At 42.6% G+C, this 22,915-nt stretch overlaps 1 protein-coding gene across 5 annotated transcripts in view; it reads right to left on the minus strand.

Annotated features, from left to right (window-relative positions):
* Positions 1-7,034: 7,034 nt before the first annotated feature.
* LOC132381393 (AMMECR1-like protein) overlaps positions 7,035-22,915 on the minus strand; it is a 92,371-nt gene continuing 76,490 nt past the window's right edge. For all 5 annotated transcript variants that reach the window (XM_059950776.1, XM_059950785.1, XM_059950803.1 and 2 more), the window contains 3 exons: positions 13,112-13,202; positions 12,024-12,120; positions 7,035-8,112 (listed from right to left, as the gene is read on the minus strand). In XM_059950776.1, the coding sequence (XP_059806759.1) occupies positions 8,001-8,112; positions 12,024-12,120; positions 13,112-13,202 (300 nt within the window). In that variant the 3' untranslated portion in view covers positions 7,035-8,000. The remainder of the gene's footprint in view (positions 8,113-12,023; positions 12,121-13,111; positions 13,203-22,915) is intronic.

The following is a 22,915-nucleotide window of genomic DNA, read 5'->3' on the forward strand; positions in this document are numbered from 1 at the left end:
TCTGGTTTATTCATAATTCTCAAGGACCCTGTTTCATTCTAGCTTCCTAAGCTTAACATACTTTTTTTGACTACATCCATCACTTATCTTGACATCCAAGTTCTCTTACCTTGCCATCTTTGTCCTTCCTTCTGCTGGAACATACCTGTTCTGTAGTGTGTGCAGTCAGTCTTTAAACTCCTTCCCCATTTCAGATATGGACTTGCCCAAATACAGCTGTTCCTGATAAACTCTCCTCAGTTCCTGCTTAATGCTCTCATAATTTGCCATGCTCCAATTTAATACTCTCCCACAAGGTACATACCTATCCCTATCTGTTGCTAACAGAGTGATTGCACTCTTCCTATTTTTGAGTTCTACCCATACTCAGTTGAGCCCTCCATATTGTCCTGAGAGCAGCTGTGATACTGTCTCTGATTAGTAAGGCCACTCCCATCCCTTTCTCTATCTTCTCTAAAACATCATGACCTTGGGACATTAAACACCCATTTCTGTCCCTCTCTCAACCAAGTAATGGCCACAATATCATAGTTCCATAATATTCTTAGGATTAAAATACACACACTTCAAACTATCCATCCCATCATATTTATCACTTTGCTCCTGTCAATTTTTACTGCCCAACATCCACCTTCCTCTCCATCCCTCCACTTTCTGACCTGGTGCTCTGGTTCCCATCCTCCTGCAAAACTAATTTAAACCCTCTTGAGTAGCACCAGCAAACCTCCTGACCAAGATATTAATTCCCCTCCAGTTCATGTGCAACTCATCTCTCTTGTACAGGTCACCCCTGCTCCAGAAGAGGTTCCAATGATTCAAAAACCTGAAACCTTGTCCTCTGGTACCACTTCCTCAGCCATTCATTCATCTGTACTATCATTCCTATTGCACGTGGCACCAGGAGTAATCCAGAGATTACTACTTTGGAGATACTGCTCTTTGCAAGTTTCCTAACTCCCTATACTCTCTGTGCAGGACCTCTTCCCATTTCTACCCATGACGTCTGGCTGCTTTCCCTCTCCCGAGAATATTCTGTAGTCACTCTGAGATATCCTAACTTTGCACCATCCTGGCGTCTCTTCTGCAGCCACAAAATCTCCTACTCGTCCCCTTATTGAGTCTCCTATTACTACTGCTCTACTGATGTGGCTGGTTGATAGGTCAACCACCCCACCTCACCCACCACCCCCAGCCCAGCAGTATCCAAAGAGGTGTACGTGTTGCTGAGGGGAATGGCCAGAGGGAAATCCAACACCGACTGCTTACTCCCCTTACCTCTCCTGGTGGTCACTCAGGAGACCTCATCTCTTCTGTACCAGATCCCCAGAGGTGTAAATTCCTTGCTTAAAAACATTTATCCACCTCAAATATATTTAAGATCCGGCCTTCAGCAATTTCCAGATATTCACTCTCCTCTGCAGGAAGTTGTTTCTACACCACCTCAGTCCCTTTGTGCTGTAATTGTATCCCCTCATTGGAGACTCTCCCACTGGTAAAAACATTGCAACATCGTTGTCAAACCCTCTTGAGATCTTACCTGTTTCAATAAAGTCAACCCTCATTTTTCTAAACACTAAAGAATACCTACTGAAATCGAGTATCCTCTCTTGTTAAGACTTAGACAACCTTCATTCCAAGAATTAGTCTGGTGAGTCTTCTTTGTACTATCTCCGCTGCTGCAGGGCATAGTCAAAAAAGATGGCATACAAAATTTTATAATTAGTGAATCCTGAGAAAGATGGGGAGGATCCATTCAGCCCAAGGCAGGAGCGGACATAAAGCCAATTAAATGTATTGCGTAAATTGACAAGAGCCACATTTCAATGGACAGGGACATAAGAACATTGGAGTCAGTGAGGGGAGGGGACAGATCTCAATGGAACCGGGGCAAAGACATTTGGCTGTGTTTGAGCTCACTGAAAGCGACGTGGCAAATTACAAAAATGTTACCAATGGCACGCGGGACTGACTTTATAAGAGGCAGAATGGACAAGAGCAACAAAATCCTTCATATAGCACTGGTTCAGCCACAACAGGCCATTTCTGGGCATCATGTCTTAGAAAAGGAGATTTTAGGAAGGGTATAGAGAGATTTACTGGAATGATGCTGGAGGCAAGAGACATTAGTTCTGTCAACAGACTGGAGAAGTTGAGACTGTTATAGAACAGCACATTACAGGCACTTCAGTCCAAGATGTTGTGCCAACCTTTTAACCTATTCCAAGGAAACAAACCCTTCCCTCCTACATAGTCCTCTAGTTTTCTATCATCCATGTGCCTATCCAGGAGTTTATTAAATGCCCCTAATTTAACTCCCTCTACCATCACCCTTGGCATGTTTCACCTACCCACTACTCTTTGTAGAAAAACGTCCCTCTGACATCCGTCCTATACTTTCCTCTAATGAATTATAAAATTACTCCCCCCTGGTATTAGCCATTTCTGTCCTGAGAAAAAGTCTCTGACTATCCACTTGATCTAAGCCTCTTATCCTGTACACCTTTATCAAGTCATCGCTCATCCTCCTTCGCTAAGAAAAAAGCCCGAGCTCATTCAACCTATCTTCATGGATATCCCCTCTGGTCCAGACAACATCCTGGTAAGTTTCCTCTGCACTCTTAACCTTTCACACACCACCTATAATGAAGTGACAAGAACTAATCCCAGTGTTCCATAGTACTCTGGTCCAATTAGTTTTATCAAGCTGCAACATTTCTTCCCGGCTCTTAAGCTTAATCCCTCAATCAATGAAGGCCAATACACCATACATCTTCTTCACAACCCTATTAACTTGCGTGGCAAATTTGAGGGAGCTATGGGTGTGGACCCCAAGATCCCCCTGTTCCTCCACACTGCCAAGAATCCTGTCATTAACCCTGTATACTTTTAAAATTTAACATTCCAAAATAAATCAACATCATATTTTTCCATTATCCTTGGAACAGAGGAGGCTGTGAGGGGCTTTCAAGGATATTTAAAGTCATTAAGTGCCCAGGCAGTCATAGAAAGAAAATGCAGAGAGATTAAAAACTATGGGATAGAGAACCAGGGAGATTGGGAAAAGAACCAACAGCACCTCTACTTTCATCTGGGAACATTACAGCATTATGGACTCATCCAATTCTACAGGTTCAGGCAACTTCCTTTCTCATTCTGTATCCACACAAGGCTCCTCCATTTGTGAAACTGGCTCTTTGGGACATGCCCAGTGAGACTGGGTGAAATAACAGAGTTCTACATCTTGTACTGTACCTTATGTTCCTTTGTGTTCTCATTCCAAGTGTCTTTGTTTCATAAATTTTATGTTTCTTTGTTCATGTTCCCCAATTAAACCATGAAATGGGTGACCTCATTTGCAACATCCCCACAGCAATTCTGACCTCAACCAATCACAGATATTACTTTGTCCTAGCCATTTGTCTCCCATTTTCTCTGCAACTTAAAACCAACTCATCATCCCTGTTTCCCAGTTCTGATGAAAGATGTTTTTCTCCCACAGATGCTGCTGGCCCACTGGCTCCTTTGGGAGAATCTTTTATAAGAGGATATTGCCCTTGGCCATTCACATGTGATACAAAGAAGAACATCAAACAACAATAGAAATCAACTCTCAAGAAAAATACATTTAACATTGGTTATCAGCTAGCAGTTTCAAGAAGTATTTATATTTCTTTTCAAAGAAACCAAGACCATGAATAAATATGGAAGGTAGGTGAACGTCTTTGTCCTGACCAACCAACCAAATAGCAGAACAGCATTGAAGAGCTCAACAGTTTAATCCTGTTCCTGATAGTGACTTAACGTTTTTGTGTGGGCTGTAACGTCCATTACTTTTCCTTAGTATGTGGCATACTGTGTGTTTTGGAAATACCAGTTTCATCAAAAGAAGTGTTAGTTTGATGATTGATACATTTTGCTCCTTTGAGAGACTTAGCCTTTTTCTCTCACACACATATATAAGCTCTCATTTTGGTAGTTTACTGCACTGCTAATAACATGGCTTGTTAGGGTCTATCCCTGTGATATAGTCAGTCATCCCTAGTTCTCTCACATAAGATGCTGTGCTAGGAATCAAGCTTCCACTGTTCTGTGCAAGACTAGAAAGCCACTCATTCAAGGGTATTTCTTCAGCCGCAAGTTTAACAGAGCACAATGAGCAACAATCCTGGAGTTGTCAGTCAACCATGGTCAGAACCATGACCAGTATCAATGACGAATGCATCTCCAGTGACTGATGGCTTGGGAATAAAGATCAAACTGTCAGAGATACAAGGTAAACACCTGTTGAAAAGGTCACCAGTAGTCTTCAAATTTATTCAAATTGCTTTGTTCGGAAGGGCAGACAATTTGGTGCAGTACTAGTGTTGGACTAGCAATCAAAAAGTTGAGTCATTGCTGTTAGCACACTTCAAAACAGTCATGGAAATCAGGTTAACATGGTACCTGCAAGTATATCTGGCAAGGGCAGTAAGTCACTTCATGTTGTATAAAACTTTGGTTAGGCTGCACTTGGAGTATTGTGCAGTTCTGGGTGTCCCATTACAGGTTCTGGAGAGGATGCAGTGGAGAGTATTAACTACACAGAAAGTTTGGGAGACAGGTTGTTTTCTCTAGAGGTGGAGGCTGAGGGGTGATCTGACAGGTTCATAAAATTGAGAGTTGTAAATAGGGTAAATATCAAGTGCCTTTCCCGGGATAGAAATGTCACATATACTATAGACAATAGACGCAGAAGTAGACCATTCAGCCCTTTGAGCCCGCACTGCCATTTTGAGATCATGGCTGATCATCTACTATCAATACCCGGTTCCTGCCTTGCTCCCATATCCCTTGATTCCCCTATCCATAAGATACCTATCTAGCTCCTTCTTGAAAGCATCCAGAGAATTGGCCTCCACTACCTTCCGAGGCAGTGCATTCCAGACCCCCACAACTCTCTGGGAGTAGAAGTTTTTCCTTAAATCTGTCCTAAATGACCTACCCCTTATTCTCAAACCATGCCCTCTGGTACTGGACTCTCCCAGCATCTGGAACATATTTCCTGCCTCTATCTTATCCAATCCCTTAATAATCTTATATGTTTCAATCAGATCCCCTCTCAATCTCCTTAATTCCAGCGTGTACAAGCCCAGTCTCTCTAACCTCTCTGCGTAAGACAGTCCAGACATCCCAGGAATTAACCTTGTGAATCTACGCTGCACTTCCTCTACAGCCAGGATGTCCCTCCTTAACCCTGGAGACCAAAACTGTACACAATACTCCAGGTGTGGTCTCACCAGGGCTCTGTACAAATGCAAGAGGATTTCCTTGCTCTTGTACTCAATTCCCTTTGTAATAAAGGCCTACATTCTATTAGCCTTCTTCACTGCCTGCTGCACTTGCTCATTCACCTTCAGTGACTGATGAACAAGGACTCCAAGATCTCTTTGTATTTCTTCCTTACCTAACTGTACACCATTCAGATAATAATCTGCCTTCCTGTTCTTGCTCCCAAAGTGGATAACCTCACACTTATTCACATTAAACGCCATCTGCCAAGTATCTGCCCACTCACCCAGCCTATCCAAGTCACCCTGAATTCTCCTAACATCCTCATCACATGTCACATACTAGAGTATATGCATTTAGGGGGAGAGGGGGAAAGCTAAGAGTAGATGTTCAAGTTGTTTCATGTTTATATAAACAGAGTGGTGGCTCTATTGAGCAGGCTGCCGGGTAAATGGTGAAAGCAAATACAACAGTGGCATTTGGACAGGCACACAAATATACAGGACATGGAGGGATGTAGGCAGAAGTGATTATTTAATTTGGCATGATGATCATTGTGGGCTGAAGAGAGAGACGTTCTCGTCCCGTACTGCTCCATGTTCCATAGAGCTCTGTGATTGGTTCTGTCAGTAGGGTTTGATGCAACTACGGACAGCTCAATTCTCTCATTTTCTTTAGGACATTACTAGTAACAACATTGTGGTTGTATCCCTACTTGATAAAGTACCTGTTTGTTTTCAAAACTAACATACTAATCACAGTGCAAGTATTTTTAAAGCATTAATAAAATATTAGCTGCACAAATTGCTCGGCTTAGTGAGGATAATGGTGGTACAAACTCTGCTCCTCTACTCTTGTTCCATCTTCCCTGTACATTCGAGAGGGCATCAACCCTCAACTTGAACTTCATCTCTCACCTGTCACGATGTACACTGGAGAACAGTTCAGAGCTGTGGACGCAGCTCGACATATTGCAGAAACCAGCTGCCCTTCCAAGGACTCTGTCTGCACATCTCAGTGGCATGGTAAAGCAGCAAACATAATCAACCCCGGACATTCTCTCTTCTCTTACATTGGCAAAGCATGTATGGAATTGTTCCCTAGTACAATAAAATTCCTTCCTAACCTCACAATTTATCTTGTTATAGCTTTGCAACCCATCATCTAGCTGCCCTGCACTATCCATATCTGTAATATTTTATTCTGCATTGTCATTATTTCCCCCTTGTATTACCTCAAATGTACTGATGTGATGAAACGATCTGTATGGATGGTGTACAAGTTTTTCCACTGTACCTCAGTACAGGACAATAAACCATAATACAGTTACAGTTATTGGCTTCACAACTTGTTTAACTTAGTGAGGATAATGGTGGAAAATAAGCAGTGCAAACTCTGCTTTTCTATCCATCGGCTCTGCAGAGAAAAGAGGACATGATCCCTCAACTTTGTCTCATGTCACGATGCACTAAAATGATTCTGAGCACAGGCCACTGGACTGTGATCAGTATAAATTATGGAATTCTCTTGAATTGTGAGGGTGCCAAGAGTGGTGGCAGTACACATCATTCTAAACTGAACGGAATTCAAACTTGGAAGCTGCTTCTGTGTGAATCTGAAAGTCCTGGTCTCAGCACTGCCAAATTTCAACTTTAGCATGCAGTGTCCCATTTTCGCAGGAGAAAGACTGAACAGTGGATCATTTTGTGAGTGTAGGGCTATAGAGAACAGGCTTGTTATGCTGCACATAGACACAGAGACAGAGAGTAAATACAATTTACTTTATCAAAGGGTTTTCATTCACAAAATGTATGCTTGGGCTATAGATATACAAGTAGTAAATGAGGGCAACAAAAAAAAAACTAGATTTTTACTACCCTTCCAACACTGTTGATTAAAAGGTAACCAGATTATTGCCAGAGTGATGCTGGAACTGGGGCTGTGCTGACATCTTCTATAATGTGCAAAGAAATCCAGCATTCACCCTTGGATTATGCTTGACCTGTAGGCACGCACACATAATCGCGCACCACTTGGCAATTACGCACAGCATGTCCATTAGAAGTCCTGCTATTTACTTCAAGTTAATACTTACTCATGTCATGAGAGACACGACTTTTAAGCAACTTCGGAAAACATTTCCGTCCTGACTGCATTTTCAACCGCACCTACTGACTGACCATTGGCTTGTGCGGACTGAATAAAGAAAAGCTCCATTTTTATTACACAGGATTTTGGAATTTTCTCCCCACTCTGAGCAGCGTTTTGGGGAAATCACATCCCACGATTCACCAAAATGAAAACTGCGAACCAGTAACCTTTGGGTTTAGGGAGGCAAGACTAAATCAACAACCCAGTGGATACGTCATCCATTGGTGAAGAGACTGAGCACCCTACGTACTGTACGTCAATGGTTTCAGTACTAAAAAACCTGCAGTTCGTACACAGAATCCTGCAAGTCACCAAAGTAAGGCAAACATAGGTAAACAAGTATAGAAACAGAAACAAGATTTGTTAGAAATCCCTCCCTTCCCCAAAACAAGATTCTACTGTTTCGTCACAGCGTTCCGTTGCCAAGTCTGTCTGAGGTAGCGCTAACCGAAGGCGTGCTTGGCAACGGAAGCTAGCATCATAAAATAGTGCAGTAGTAAAAGTAACTAGACCAGGAAGAGGAGGTGTCACCTCCGATGAGGTGGTAGCTGGATTCCTGTGATTGGTCGTGCTGCTTGTTGTCAGGAGTAATGATTGTAGAGAGGTGGGGCATGGAGGGTGCCATTCTGAAAATAATGCTGTCGTGAGGCCATGTACTCAGCGTAGCTAACTGTTATTTTCTCACTGCGGTACCTGAGGAGACAGAAAGGGTGGTGAGTTACACAGGTTGCTTCTGCTGAGATTCCTGAATATACAGACTAACAAACAAGAGCTGGGACACAAACCCATTGTGTTGGGGTTGTATGTTGCTCGTTATTCAATGACAAACAATTTAATCCCAAACCTGTGGGGAAGAAAATATCAAAGCCAGACTTTTGTCGACTAGCTTGTATGGCGGTTTTACAAGAAGTCTGCTGAATGTGCAAATATAGTGGTTCCCTAATTCCACAACTCACATCCTCAAACAGCTCCAGGAGATTAATCAAACACAATTTTACTTTCATAAATGTTGAATCACTCTCCCCACAGCACCCCCCCCCCCACCGTCCAAAGGGCAGAAGCTACAAAAACATGAGAACACATACTACCAAGCTCAGAGGTAGCTTCTATTGTGCAGTTATAACACTCTTGAACAGATCTTGTGTGATAAAGATGAACTCTTGATCTTTTGATCTCTGTACCTCATCATAGCCCGTGCACTTTATTTCTCTACCTGCTCTGCACTTCCTCTGTAACTGTAGCATGATGCTCTATATTCTGCTTGTTTCCTTCTGAACCACCCCTATGAACTTGTGTATGGAATCACCTGTCAGAATGGCATGCAAACAGAAGCTATTCACTGTATCTTGGTACATGTGATATTAATAAACAAATCAGCAATTATTTGTGTTTTGTTACGAGACCAACGTTGTAGATTCTGGCATTGATCCACGCCACATTCTTCAACAGTAATCAAACGACTGCTGTGCCAGGGCCAACAGAAACAAGTGGGCCAAGTGCCACCCTCCATCACCGTAACAAACTAGGATTCTCACGAAGCTCCAAAATGTTACATGACATTTGGTATTTTGCTTGCACATTAGAACCTTCATTAACTACCAAGTAACCTTTCCACTTCTGTTCCAGCATGACTTTTACCCAGAGCAGGTTAACATTTCAAAAGATGACTGGCAGAACACCATTGTGTAGTTAAGAGTTCAGATAAATGGGACACAGATGAAATGCTAACATTTTTTCTTTTATCATATGCTGGCAGGTCTGGGAAGCAGAGTGGGCTGCTTTTAATTCGCACTATTGATTTTTCCCCTCATTTCTACTTTCAAGCTTGTTTTCATCCTCCTTTTCTTTGGGGAAGGGTTGTACTTGTATTCATCAGCCAGCTGTCAAGCTGCTCTCTAATTGCCCAGGGTGACCTACTTATCAAATCTCTTCCCATTCATTCTCTGGACAAGTTACATTGAACATTTTCAACTGCTAATGCAGATAAACAGAAATCAGAATTATGATCAGCACACTTGCTTTGTATTCCTCATTAATTATGAAGGCCTTTAGCCAAAATCTATTTATTGCACAATACTTCTTTAAAAACAAAAATCATAATGTACCTTGTTAGAAATGCTTAATAGCCACAGAAAGACATACCATCGTACTGTATCAGATCGATTGCGAGAATGCAGCCAGAAAACCACATAGAACTCCTACCAATTTTTATATCAGCAGCAAAGCCAGAGGAAGCAGTAACACTCAAGCTGCTCCGCATGCACTTTGATTTAATTTCATCGCAAGACTGACCCTAGCGGTACAGGAATGCAAGTACAAACATACCCCACCAAGCAAATTTGAAGAAGTGATGGTTATTCAGGAGCTGATTGTTAGAGTTCAAGATGGAAAGGCATAGGAGAGCCTCCTGTCTGAAAAGCACGATCTGTCCTGGGACAAAGCATACTCCACAGATTGCCGCTGGAAGGCAGTAAAGAGAGGCTTTACGTAGATTCAGCCCCCTCTTGAAAACGTCAATGCTTGCAGAGGGTACTGACCCACAGCCTACAGTCTCCAGAGATACCAACATTGTGGGGCAAGTCATGCTTGCAAACAGACCACTGGGCATCATAAGACAGTCTGCCGGTTCTGTCGGAAGGTAGGGAACCTTGAGAAGGTGTACTTTGTTAAGCAACACACCGTGAGAAAACTGCAGGATTCAACCATCAACTCCACATAAGGAGAAGCCAAAGTGAAGAAGTGGGCACGATTTACCAAGCCAACCCATGACGTAGGCCACTGAAACCAGCTTCTTTTGGTTACACTCTCAGTGGACAAACAGCCCATTACATCTGAACTGGAAATGGGGCTTATCCTTACACCAGATTCCAAAATTGCAGCAGCGAACTTGTTGTTCCACAGATCCACTAGAGACAGTGTGGATGTGCATGGTGTCATTACAACAGAAGTAGTTCACCAGGGGACCTGTTTCGCTTACCTGTGAACATGGTCAGGAGAGGCCAGCAGCCTCATATACTGGGCAGAAGGTGGATCAAAAAGATGCCATCGGTGCTGTCCAGCATCAATTACATTGGGGAAATCCCACACTGAATACTCTATTACAAAAGCATCAGTGGATTTTCCGAGATAACACCTTTGATCAATACGGTAGTCCTGCAGCTAAGTTCAAGATTAAGGAGAACTGTCAGCCGAAGTTTTACAAGTGACGTCTGCAGTGGGGCCCAAGGTAGAATAAGAACTTGATTGACCACAGAGAGAAAAAGTGATACAGCCAGCCATCCAGGAGCAAATTCACAGCAAAACAAAAATACAAGGCTGTGAATGTTTGGTGCCAGGGAGAGTCTACACACGCACCTCTGTGGAAGAAAACGGGCTACCAGCTGATAGTTGGCATTACCATGGTCGAGTAGCAGAGCTTGAGCTAAGCTCAGTCAGACGAATTGTTAGGTGACATTTGGATCAGCGAACTGACGGGAAGCTATAGAAGCATCCTTGGCTGACAAAGCCAGTGTCCCAGAAGATGTACCAAAGGACACTTCATCAAGAGAAGAGGAGATTCACAGTCCGCTGCTCTTGACAAAAGCTAACCAGGAGGGTGCCCTCTGCAATGCTGTCTGGCATACAGTTAAATGCCGGATACAACCACAAGGGTGCACCAGCAGCTATCTGCCACTAAACTGAATTGACATTCAATCCTTTTTCTCAGTTTCCCCTCACTTACTCCCTCCTTCTCTTAAGTGTGGGCAATGAGGAAGTTCTGCACCAGAGAGCTTGAGGCATCAAAATAAGGCACCATCTCACCCAAGTCATCCATGGTAAAGCTTTCCATTGTAATATTAAGACAACAGGAAATTTTCACATTTTCAAGGAATACCTCTGACTCCCTGGTTACTTAGCATATTGGTGTTTAGGGATCCCACTTTTCTTCATTATAAGTGTCCGCAATCAAATTAATAATATTTGCCGAGTGGTGTTTTAGCACATCTTTAAATAAAGAACTGTGCTACATAAATGCAAGTCCTTTCCTTAATGCAAAAACAGTCTTACTCTTGATCCTTGTATTTTCCGGGTGCCTCCCAAGACAGTGTCACGTTGGACACTGTATTGTGTGGACACTACCTCACATTTCACTTCTAAGGCCATTTATACAGCTGGCAGTGAAGAATCCCACATACATCAGTGGCAAACAGTTCTGTGACAGTTAGAAAAATGTCAGATCTATATACTGCGTGCCCAGATCATCTTGTGCTTTTCTGTAATTGGACATCCAATTGCACTTCAAATTAGTATACAATCTTAGAAAAGCAAAATACTTTATATGCTGCAAACAATTACAGGAGATACAGGAAGTGCTCAGCAGGTTAAATAAATGCAGGAAGTGCTCAACGGGTTAGATAATTTCAGAGAGAGAAAACCAGGTCAATTCAGCTACAGCAAAACAATTTTCCTCTTCTTGCCTTTTCTACATCAAGTTTCTCCACACAGGTTGGTGATTCCCCTACTCCCAATCTCCCTTCCTGGGGATAACCTGGCTTTTGGCAGCTAACATCACTATAGGCTCTAACCACCATATGAATATCAGAGATGGCTTCACTGTCACTCACCTGGTGAGCTTGATTGCTTTCCTGAATTCATTTGTGATGGGAGCTTTGTAACCTCCTTTACGCAGAAGAGAGTCTATAGTTTGAATCTGGTCCCAGTCTGCAACACAAAATCAGATATATGCACAAACAGAAGTTACAGAGATACATCCACAACTTGGTACCAGCTAATAACGATGGTTCAGCTGCACTAGTTCTCCAGCAAATAGCCCCACGGTCCCAAGCAACATCACCAAATCTAGAAAGGAAAAGTAATTGTTGCAGGAAAAAAATTACCTGGAAGTGTTTCCTTACAACTAGATTAGCTTTAGGCAGGCTCCATAAACCTGCTTGTTTATGGAAAAGCAGGCTTTTTCCACTGAGGCTAGGGGAGAAAAAAACCCAGAGGACATGAGTTAAGGGTGAAGGGGGAAAAGTTTAAAGGGAACATTAGTGGGGGGCTTCTTCACACAGAGAGTGGTGGGAGTGTGGAATGAGCTGCCAGATGAAGTGGTTAATGCAGGCTCACTTTTAACATTTAAGAAAAACTTGGATAGGTACATGGATGAGAGGTGTATGGAGGGATATGGTCCAGGTGCAGGTCAGTGGGACTAGGCAGAAAAATGGCTTGGCACAGCCAACAAGGCCAAAAGGCCTGTTTCTGTGCTGTAATGTTCTATGGTTCTACAAAATAATGTGTGAAAAATGTTTATGGACAAGATGATGTTGGAAAATTAAATTAAAATTTAAAAATAAAACAACTGCCTATGCTGGAAATGGGGAACAAAAACAGAAAATGGTGAGAACATTCTGCAGGTCAGGCAGCATCTGCTGAAACAATAACCGAGTTTACTTTTAAAATGGAAACTCTTGGCAAAAAATGTTCATCTGTTCTAAAGGGATTTCAACTGTGTCTCTTTCCAAAGATGCAGCCTGATCTGTTTACTGTATATCCTGAGAGAGTTGAAGTTGCATTTAGTATATAATGCATCCGGGTTGAACCATGAAATCTTTTACACTATTGAACTGACAGTTATTACTTGTGCTCTTAACAACTTCCTACTGAAACACAGAGTACAAGAACAGATTACCAAGCTGTTGCTTACACCTACCCTGCTCCTTGGCCACCTCTGGTAGATACGTTGCTGTGCGTTTTGCCCCCTTTTCATTCACAAACTCTATTCGAATCCCATGTACTCCCACCTAAACACAGATTTATCTTAATTACTATATAGATAACAACATTCTCATACAGTGTACTGCTACTCACTATTATTGTGCATTTCATTCTGGACCAAATCATAATAAAACAAGATAGATGGGGGGAGAAAAAAAGAGAATGGGCTCTAATGTTGAAATAAATTGTGCCTGTGATAACTCACACTGAATGAAATATCCAAGATATTTTAAGTGCACTGTCAGTTTGATTATCTTCGCTGAAGTACTGGCGATTTCAATGTTATTGGTCTCATCTAATTGCCATTCAGCCAAGGAGACAGAGTCAAGTTTAAATTTACACCTTTAGATCCTGGTACAAGTTTGATAAGCCACTAAAACTAATACATCTTTCCCGATTATCAGTGCTCCAAGTTAAACTTGTTCTCATACTGGTGTCTGACAAAGGTTTTGTGTAAATACCCTTTTCTTACTCTCAGATTACAGTTGATGGCCATTCACTGATGTTTGAGAGATTTAGTGTACATAGACAACTAATCTCTACACTGATCCACACCATTTAAAATATTCAGATTGTTACATCTCAGATCCAAATGAAACCACCTGCTTGCCTTTATTCAACTGCATTCACTGTAGAATCTGTAGGTATGCAGTCTAGTTTTTTTCTGTGTTGTTTTTTTACGTAGTTCAGTCTAGTTTTTGTACTGTCATGTAACAACATGGTCCTGAAAAAACATTGTCTCATTTTTACTATGTACTGTACCAGCAGTTATCGTCAAAATGACAATAAAAGTGACTTGACTTGTCTTGGAATTTCTCCTTTCCTCGTGTCCTTCTGTGACTCGATGGTCCCAATCACACATTGTGTAAAATCATGATAAATTCTGACAAAACAGGCCATGCAGCCCAACAAAGCTCACCAAATTCCTATTCACATAGTGTGCTGAAATAACTATCCAGTTTAAGACGTACAAAAATGCTGGATGAACTCAGCAGGTCAGGCAGCATCAAGGTAGTTAAGGTTCCTTTCTCGATCTCTCGGTCTCCATCTCTGGAGATAGACTGTCCACTGACATCTTCTATAAACCCACTGACTCCCATAACTACCTTGATTATAGCTCTTCCCACTCTGCCAAATGCAAAAATTCTATTCCCGATTCCCAGTTCCTCTGTCTCCACAGCATCTGCTCCAAGAATGAGGCTTTCTGTTCCAGGATATCCCAAACGTCCTCTTTCTTTAAGAATCATGGTTTCCCTTCTGCCGTCATCAATGATGCCCTCACCCGCATCTCCTCCATTTCCCACACTTCGGCCCTCACCCCATCCTCCCGTCACCACAACAGGGACCGTGTTCCCCTTGTTCTCACCTATCACCCCACCAGCCTCCGGATCCAGCATATTATCCTCCGCAACTTCCACCACCTTCAACAGGACCCCACCACTAAGCACATCTTTCCCTCTCTAACCCTCTCTGCTTTTCGCAGGGATCGTTCCCTCCGTGACTGCCTGGTCCACATGTCCCTTCCCACAGATCTCCTGCCTGGCACTTATCCCTGCGAGCATAAGTGCTACACCTGTCCCTATGCCTCCTCTCTTACCACCAGTCAGGGCCCCAAACTGTCCTTCCAGATAAGGCAACACTTCACTTGTGAGTCTGTTGGGGTAATCTATTGCATCAGGTGCTCCCGATGTGGCCTCCTCTACATCGGCGAGACCCGACGCAGATTGGGGGATCGCTTCGTCAAGCACCTACAACAGACAAGATCTCCCGGTTGCCACTCACTTCAACTCTCCTTCACATTCCCATTCGGATATGTCCATACATGGCCTCCTCTACTGCCATGATGAGGCCAAACTCATGTTGGAGGAACAACACCTCATATACCTTCTGGGTAGTCTCCAGCCCCCTTGGTATGAACATCGAATTCTCCAACTTCCGGTAATTCCCTCCCTCTCCCTTCCCCCATCCCACCTTCACTCTGTCTCCTCTTCTAGCTGCCTATCACCTCTCATGACTCTGCCTTCTTCTACTACCCATAGTGCTTTCCCCTTAGATTCCTTCTTCACCTCTCCTGCCTACCCCCTCCCTGCTTCCCCTCCCCCACCCCTTGATCTTTCCTCTGACTGGTTTTCCACCCTCCTCCCACCTTCTTTATAGGGCCCCTGCCCCCTCCTTCTTTAGTCCTGACGAAGGGTCTCGACCCGAAACGTTGACTGCTTCTTTCAACAGATGCTGCCTGACCTGCTGAGTACGTCTTGATTTGACCACAGCATCTGCAGTGTACTTTGTGTTTACTATCCAGTTTAGATTTGAAAGTCTCTAAGGTACTAATTTCAACTACACAACAAGGTAGTTTGTTCCATGTGTCCACAACTCACTGTGTAAAATGCTTCCTCATTTTAGACATAATTCTCCTTTTAACCAGTTCCCTCCTATTGCCCTGTGTCTTTGATGATGGATTAATTTTGAAGTAGCAGATGGCACCCATCTTACTTACACCCTTAATGATTTTGTACACTTCTATCGTGTCTCCTCTCATTCTACATCTGCTTAGGCCAAAAACATTTAATTCTTTCAATCTTTCTTCACAGCTCATACCCTGCAGATCTGGAATGAGTCTAGTCACCCTTCTCTGGACTGTCTCCAGTGCCTTCACATCCCTCACACAATATGGAGACCGAAATTATACCCAGTACTCAAGGTGTGGCCTCACAAGCGCATTATAGAGCTTAACGAGAGTGTCTCTAGACTTGAACTCCACTGAGTGGATTATATGTCCAACATTCTATCAGCCTTCCTAAGATCATTGTCTAGATGTTGATAATGATGAATCTACCAGGAAGCCCAAATCCTTCTCGTGCAGTGCACTTTTATTTATATCTAATATTAATACTTGCTATATGTAATATTTTACATTTACCTACACTAAATTTCATCTGCCATTTATCTGCCTACACCTGGGTTTTGTTTAGGTCTAAATGTATTGATTCTGTGCCTGAATTATATCAGCCCATCCCTCTAATTTTCTATCATCAGCAAACTTTACTAGATTATTTGTTATGTGCTTATCCAAATCATTAAGGTAAATTAAAAACAGCAGTGGCCCCAAAACCGATCCCTACAGAATTCAACTTTTATCATCATCTAGATGTGAAAATAATCCTCTCACCATAATTCATTGTTTTCAGTTTTTGAGCCAATTCTGCACCCATTTGGACACCTTATCCTGAATCCCTGCATCCTGCAATTTGATTATTAACCTCTCATGGGATAACTTGTCAAAAGCCTTCTTAAAGTCCAAGTTAATGATATCAACCACTCTATTGTTATAATAAATTTTAGTTGCTTTTTAATAGAAGTGAGTGCAACACGATGGTTAGTTAGCCAAGTCTGTTGACTTGGATTTTAACTTCGTACCTCGGTTCAGCTGGTGGCTTAATCTAGGGGAAGATAGCCCCCGGCCCAGCCAAACAAGAAATCTTGTTTGGGTGAATGCTGAGTGATGTGTTACCCTGTTACAAATCAGTACCCCGAAATAACAAACAGTGCACAATATGCAATTAAATGATTGAGCTTTATAATTCTTAATTTGACTATATGGTTAGTAAAGAAACATAAAAGGAAAAGGGCCCCTTCTCATGAAACAGACTAATGTGCAACATTGAAGCTCGCGGTTCCGTTCATTTGTTCCCCGTCTACCTCCTCAAAAATGATAGCCGACCCTAGGACCCTCCAGGTCCACTCTGTCTGGCAGTCTATCAACTCTCTCTATTTGCGTCTTCTCTCTTCATCTCTTCCCGAAAAAAAAGACCGTGAGATCACTGCTCTCAGACCCACAAGAAAGAACAACATGCCTCTCATCGGATGGCCCACATTTCAAAGCCCCTGTTGCTCTGGTCAAAACCCAAACATTGTTGCTACAAAGAAACCATTACCTCAGCAGTGAAACGTTAGAGAGGCCAATTACATTAGCAGTGAAACCTTACAGCACATTACAAACTGATTTTAGCTAATGAAAAAGGTTTGTTGTTTTGATTCTGGTCAATTTCAGTGGTCCAATTTCTACTGGCCGGACAAGTGAGGCTTAGTTATTTAAAGAGGCAAACACATACTTCATCCAAAGTTGCAAAGAACCTGAGCACAACACTTATAAATTCAGGTTCAGCAGTGTCAAATTTCATATTGTTAAGCTTAACTTCATACACGTTAAAATACTTTTCATCTCCTCTCTGACACTAATCCAACTGGTCTGCGCCTCCAGTATTTTGAGATTACGGTTGGTGAAAGCTGAAAGATTAATGACAAAATTGGTTTTTAGCAAAACTATCTTTGCATTACTAAGTCAGCAAAGTAAAACAAAGGCACTTGTCTTATTGTGTTAGTGAGAGTTGACCTCTCATCTTTCAGGTGGGGAGGGAGGAAAGAGGAGAAAATCAACGGATTGAAAATAAATCCAAGATCAGATCTTTCTACAAAAGCTCCTCATCTGACTCTGGCAATAGATAAGCAAAGTTGCACAGTCCTAGTTATAGATAGCAATAAACTCTACAGAGTACAGGCCCAGAGTCATCATGTGTTAATCCCTTCATTCCTGGGATTATTCTTGTAAACCTCCTCTAGACCCTCTCCAATGCTAACACATTTTTTTTTAAAATAAGGGGCCCAAAACTGCTTACAATACTCCAAGAGCAGTCTTATCGGTGCTTTAAAGCCTCAACTTTACAGTGGTGCTACAGAGTTTGTGAACCCTGTATAATTTTCTCCATTCCTGCATAATTAGGACCTAAAATGTGATCAGATCTTCACATAAAGTTCTAAAACTAGATTAAAAGAGCCCAATTAAATAATACAAAAAACATTTCACTTATTAATTTATTTATTCATTATTTATTGAGAAAATTGATCCAATATTACGTGTATTTGCTGGAAGAATTATGTGAACCTCTGAGGTAATGTCTTCTAGAAAAGCTATTTGGAATCAGGTGTTCCAATCAATGAAATGAGATTGGAGGTGTGGGTTGTAGAGGTGCCCTGCCCTACAAAAAGGGCACACAAAGTCAAGTTACTGACAGAGCCTACTCTTCTCGAGAAAGATCTGTTCATGTGCACCATGCCTCCATCAAAACAACTTTCAGAGGACCTTAGAGGAATTGTAGAGATGCATGAAGCTGGAAAAGGCTACAAAAGCATTTCTAAAGACATGAACATTCATCAGTCCTCAGCAAGAGAAATTGTCTACAAATGTAAGAAACTCAGTTACTGTTGCTACTTTCCCCAGGAGCAGGCATCCAGCAAAGATCACACCAAGAGCACAACATGCAATGCTGAAGGAGGTGAAAAAGAACACAAATAGCAAAACATCTGCAGAAACCTCTCAAACTTGCAAAAGTCTCTGTTCATGTATCCACTATAAGAAAAATAGTGAACAAAAATGGTATTTATGGAAGGACACCATGGAGGAAACCACCGCTCTCCAAAAAAAAGCATTGCTGCACATCTCGAGTTTGCAAAAGACCACCTGGATGTTGTACAATGCTTCTGAGACAATGTTTTGTGGACAGTTGAGACAAAAGTAGAACTTACCACGTATAAACAAGCTTGATGAACTCAGCAGGTCGGGCATCATCCGTTGAAAAAAAACAAGCCAAGGCATTCTGATCCCCAGTGTATATAGCACCTTCAGCACAATGACGCTCTTCAACATCAGCAGCAAGGAGAATCATTCGAGCAACCAGTCCGGCAAGTAACTTTTCAATGGATGCTGCCCGAGCTGCTGAGTTCATCCAGCTTGTTTGTACATGTTGAATTGACCACAGCATCTGCAGTGTACTTAGTGTTTACTGAAAGTAGAACTTCTTTGGCAGAAGTGCATATTGCTATGTTTGGAGGAAAAAGGGAACTGCACACCAACACCAAAACTTCATTCCAACTATGAAACACGCTGAAAGAAGCATCATGGTTTGGGGCTGCTTTGCTCCTTCAGGGCCTGGACAGTTTGCAACCACTGAGGGAACAAGGAATTCAAATTTGTATCAGGACATTTTACAAGAGAAGGTCAGGGTAGCAGTCCATCACCTGAAGCTTAATAGAAGTTGGATAATACAACAAGACAATGATCCAGAAAAAACAAACAAACTAGAGTAAATCAACAACAGAATGGTTTGAAAAGAAGAAAATTTGTGTTTTGGAATGGCTAAGTTAAAGTCCTGACCTTAATCCTATAGAAATGTCTTGGAAGGACCTGAAGGAAGCTCAAGAACATCCCTGAGTTGAAGCCGTTTTGTAAGGAGGAATGGCCTAAAATTCCTCCAGGCTGACCTGCAGGATTGATCTGCAGTTATCGGAAACATTTGGGGGTGGGGGGGGAGGGGGGGGTGTCACACCAGTTACTGAAAGCAAAGATTCACATACTCTTGCCAACAAATCGTGTCTCCCATATTTCATGCACCTCTGCCCTCACCTCATCCCCCCACCAGGGATACAGTCCCCCTGGTCTTCACCTTTCACCCTACCAGCCTACAGATCCAACGTATAATCCTCCGTAACTTCCGCCACCTCCTATGTGATCCCACCACCAGCCACATCTTCCCCTCCCCCCCACTCTCAGCCTTCCACAGGGATCACTCCTACGCGACTCCCTTGTCCATTCATCCCCCCCATCCCTCCCCACGGACCTCCCTCCAGGCACTCATCCCTGTAAACGGAAGAAATGCTACACCTGCCCCAACACTTCTTCCCTCACCACCATCCCAGGCCCCAGACAGTCCTTTCAGGTGAGGCACCACTTCATCTGCGAGTCAACTGGGGTGATATACTGTATCCGGTGCTCCCGATGTGGCCATTTATACATTGGGGAGACCCACCGCAGACTGGGAGACCGTTTCGCCGAACACCAGCGCTCAGTCCTCCAGCAGTGGCGGGATCTCCCTGTGGCCATACACTTCAATTCCACAGACCACTCCCACTCCGACATGTCTGTCCATGGCCTCCTCTACTGTCAAGATGAAGCCACACGCAGGTCGATGGAGCAATACCTTATCTCCAGCCTAGGTAGCCTCCTACCTGCCAGCATGAACATCCAATTCACAGACCTCCGTTGATACCCCTGCCCCCCCCTTACCCCCATCCCTATCTATTATTTTAGTCTGGTTCTCTTTCTCTCTCTTTTTCCCCCCTCACTATAATCTCCCCCCAGCCCTACCTTTCTTTCTCTTTTATTTCCCATAATTCTCCACCTTCCCCCTAGCCCATTTCCCTCCAGCCTAACACTTCCTAGCTCCCTACTTTATCCCTCCCCCCCACTTCTTATCTCCCCTTGACCATCCCATGTTACTTCACTCCTGATGAAGGGTTTCGGCCTGAAACATCGTCACTACCTCCTCCCATAGATGCTGTCTGGCCTGCTGAGTTCTGCCAGCATTTTGTATTTTTATTTATTTCCAGCATCTGCAGATTCACTCGTGTTACATGTAATATTAGATCATTTTCCTCAATAAATGAACAAGTGTAATGTTTTTTGTGTTATTTATTTAATTGGGTTCTCTTAAATTAGTTTTACGACTTGCATGAAGATCTGATTGCATTTTAGGTCCTACTTGTGTAGAAACAGAGAAATAGAGGTGGCACAAGCTTTCTAGCACCACTGTACATCCTTGTTTTTATAATCTAGTCCTCTCAAAATGAATGTCAACATTGTATTTGCCTTCCTTACACCAACTCAACCTGCAAATTAACCTTTAGGGGATCCCACAAGGACTCTCAATGCACTTTGCACCTCCAGTCTCTGAATTTCCCCCTCCATTTAGAAAATAGTCAATGAATTTATCCTTTCTACTGAAGAACATGACCATACACTTCCCTATGCTGTATTCCACCTGTCACTTCTTTGCCCATTCTCCTAATCTGTCCACCTCCTTCTGCACACTCCCTCCCTCAACACCACATGCCCCTCTATCTTTGTATCGTCCATAATTTGGCCACAAAGTCATCAATTCCATCATCTAGATCATTAACATACAACATGAAAAGTAGGGGACCCTACCGACCACTGCAGAACAACCAGAAGACCCCTTTTATTCCCACTCTGCCTTCTGCAGTTAGCCTGTACATGCTAGTACATTTCCTGTAGTACCTTGGGCTTTTATTTTGTTAAGCAGCCTCATATGGGGCACATTGTCAAAAGCTTTCTGAAAATCCAAGTAAACCACATTTATTGACCGACTATCCTTCTTATTATTTCCTCAAAGAATTCCAACAGATCTGTCAGGCAAAGTTTTCCCTTAAGAAAATCAAGCTGATTTCAGCCTATTTATCATTTGCCTCCAAGAACCCTGAAACCACGTCCTTAATAATATAGTCCAACAACTTTTCAACCACTGACGTCAGGCTAACTGACCTATAATTCTGTGTCTTTTGCCTCTCTCCCTTCTGAAAAGGAGCATGATATTTGTCATTTTGCATTCCTTTGGAATCAATTCAGAATCTAGTGTTTCTTAAAAGATCACTACACCACAACCTCTTCAGCTAATTTTTTTTTTCAAAACCCTGGGGTGTAGCCCATATGGTCCAGGTGACATCTATCTTCATACCTTTAAGCTTCCGACGCACCTTCTTCCTTGGTAATAGCGGTTACATTCATTTCTGCCTCCTGACACTCTCTGGTATACTGCTGGTGTCTTCCACAGTACAGATTGAAACAAAATACTTAAATCAGTTTGTCCGCCATTTCTTTGTTCCCCATTACTACTTCTCCAGCATCATTTATGACCATGATGAGTTTCTGTGTCAAAGCATATGAATAGGGTAGATATCACAGGATTTTTCTCCAGGGTAATGGGGAAATCAAATTCTAGGCACACAGGTTTAAGATAGAGGAGAAAGATTTAAAGGAGCAGGTTTTTCCACAGAAGGGATGGTGGGACTGCCAAAGGAGGTGGTACAAGCTATTACAATATTTAACACACATATGGAGGAGTATTTGGATCAGAAAGGTTTAAGAGGGATATGAACCAAACACAGGCAAACAGAACTGACATAGAGGCATCTTGGTTGGTACTGATGAGTTGGGCCAAATGGCCTGTTTTCATTGCGTATGAGTCTACAATACCATCAGATAAATTAATCCACATATTTGAAATCACCCTGGAAACTTAGTTTGCCTCAAAGTTCACTAATTTTTAAATTTACTTTAACCTAACCCAAGAGCATTTGAAATCTAGAATAACTTGAGTTTTCCCTCACCTCCCCATTGCTTTGGTTTGTACAGATTAATTTGGAGAGAACCAAGCCCAGAATTCAGGAGGTCCTTTCAGAGGTATCAATAATAGATGGCTGTAGAAAGCATGAAAAGTTTAAGGCAGAGGCAATCTGCTTGGTCCCAGTCTGGCAAAGTTGTCTTCCAGTAGCCAAGGTGCCAATCACAGAGGTGAGTGAGAACAAGAAATGGGTGGAATTTCCATTTATCACTCTCTGTAATGAAGTCTACATCTCAGCTGAGTCCAGAGACATTTAATCCCCCTGCCAGCTTTGGGACATCTACTCTCCTTCAAAGTGATGACCAAGTTCCACTTTGCTTTCTATCAAATTCCATCGTCTTCAGCCTCTGGTCACTTCCACCCATCACCTGCCAGCTTCTGTCACTATTTAATTTCCATTCTCCTTTCCTCCATCTGCCAATCACTCCTCCAACTATAACCTGACAGCTTCTGTTGCAGCACTTTCCTCTACTTGCTTTTTAAAT

The sequence above is a fragment of the Hypanus sabinus genome, chromosome 2, assembly GCF_030144855.1.
Source record: "Hypanus sabinus isolate sHypSab1 chromosome 2, sHypSab1.hap1, whole genome shotgun sequence".
NCBI classification, from domain to species: domain Eukaryota; kingdom Metazoa; phylum Chordata; class Chondrichthyes; order Myliobatiformes; family Dasyatidae; genus Hypanus; species Hypanus sabinus.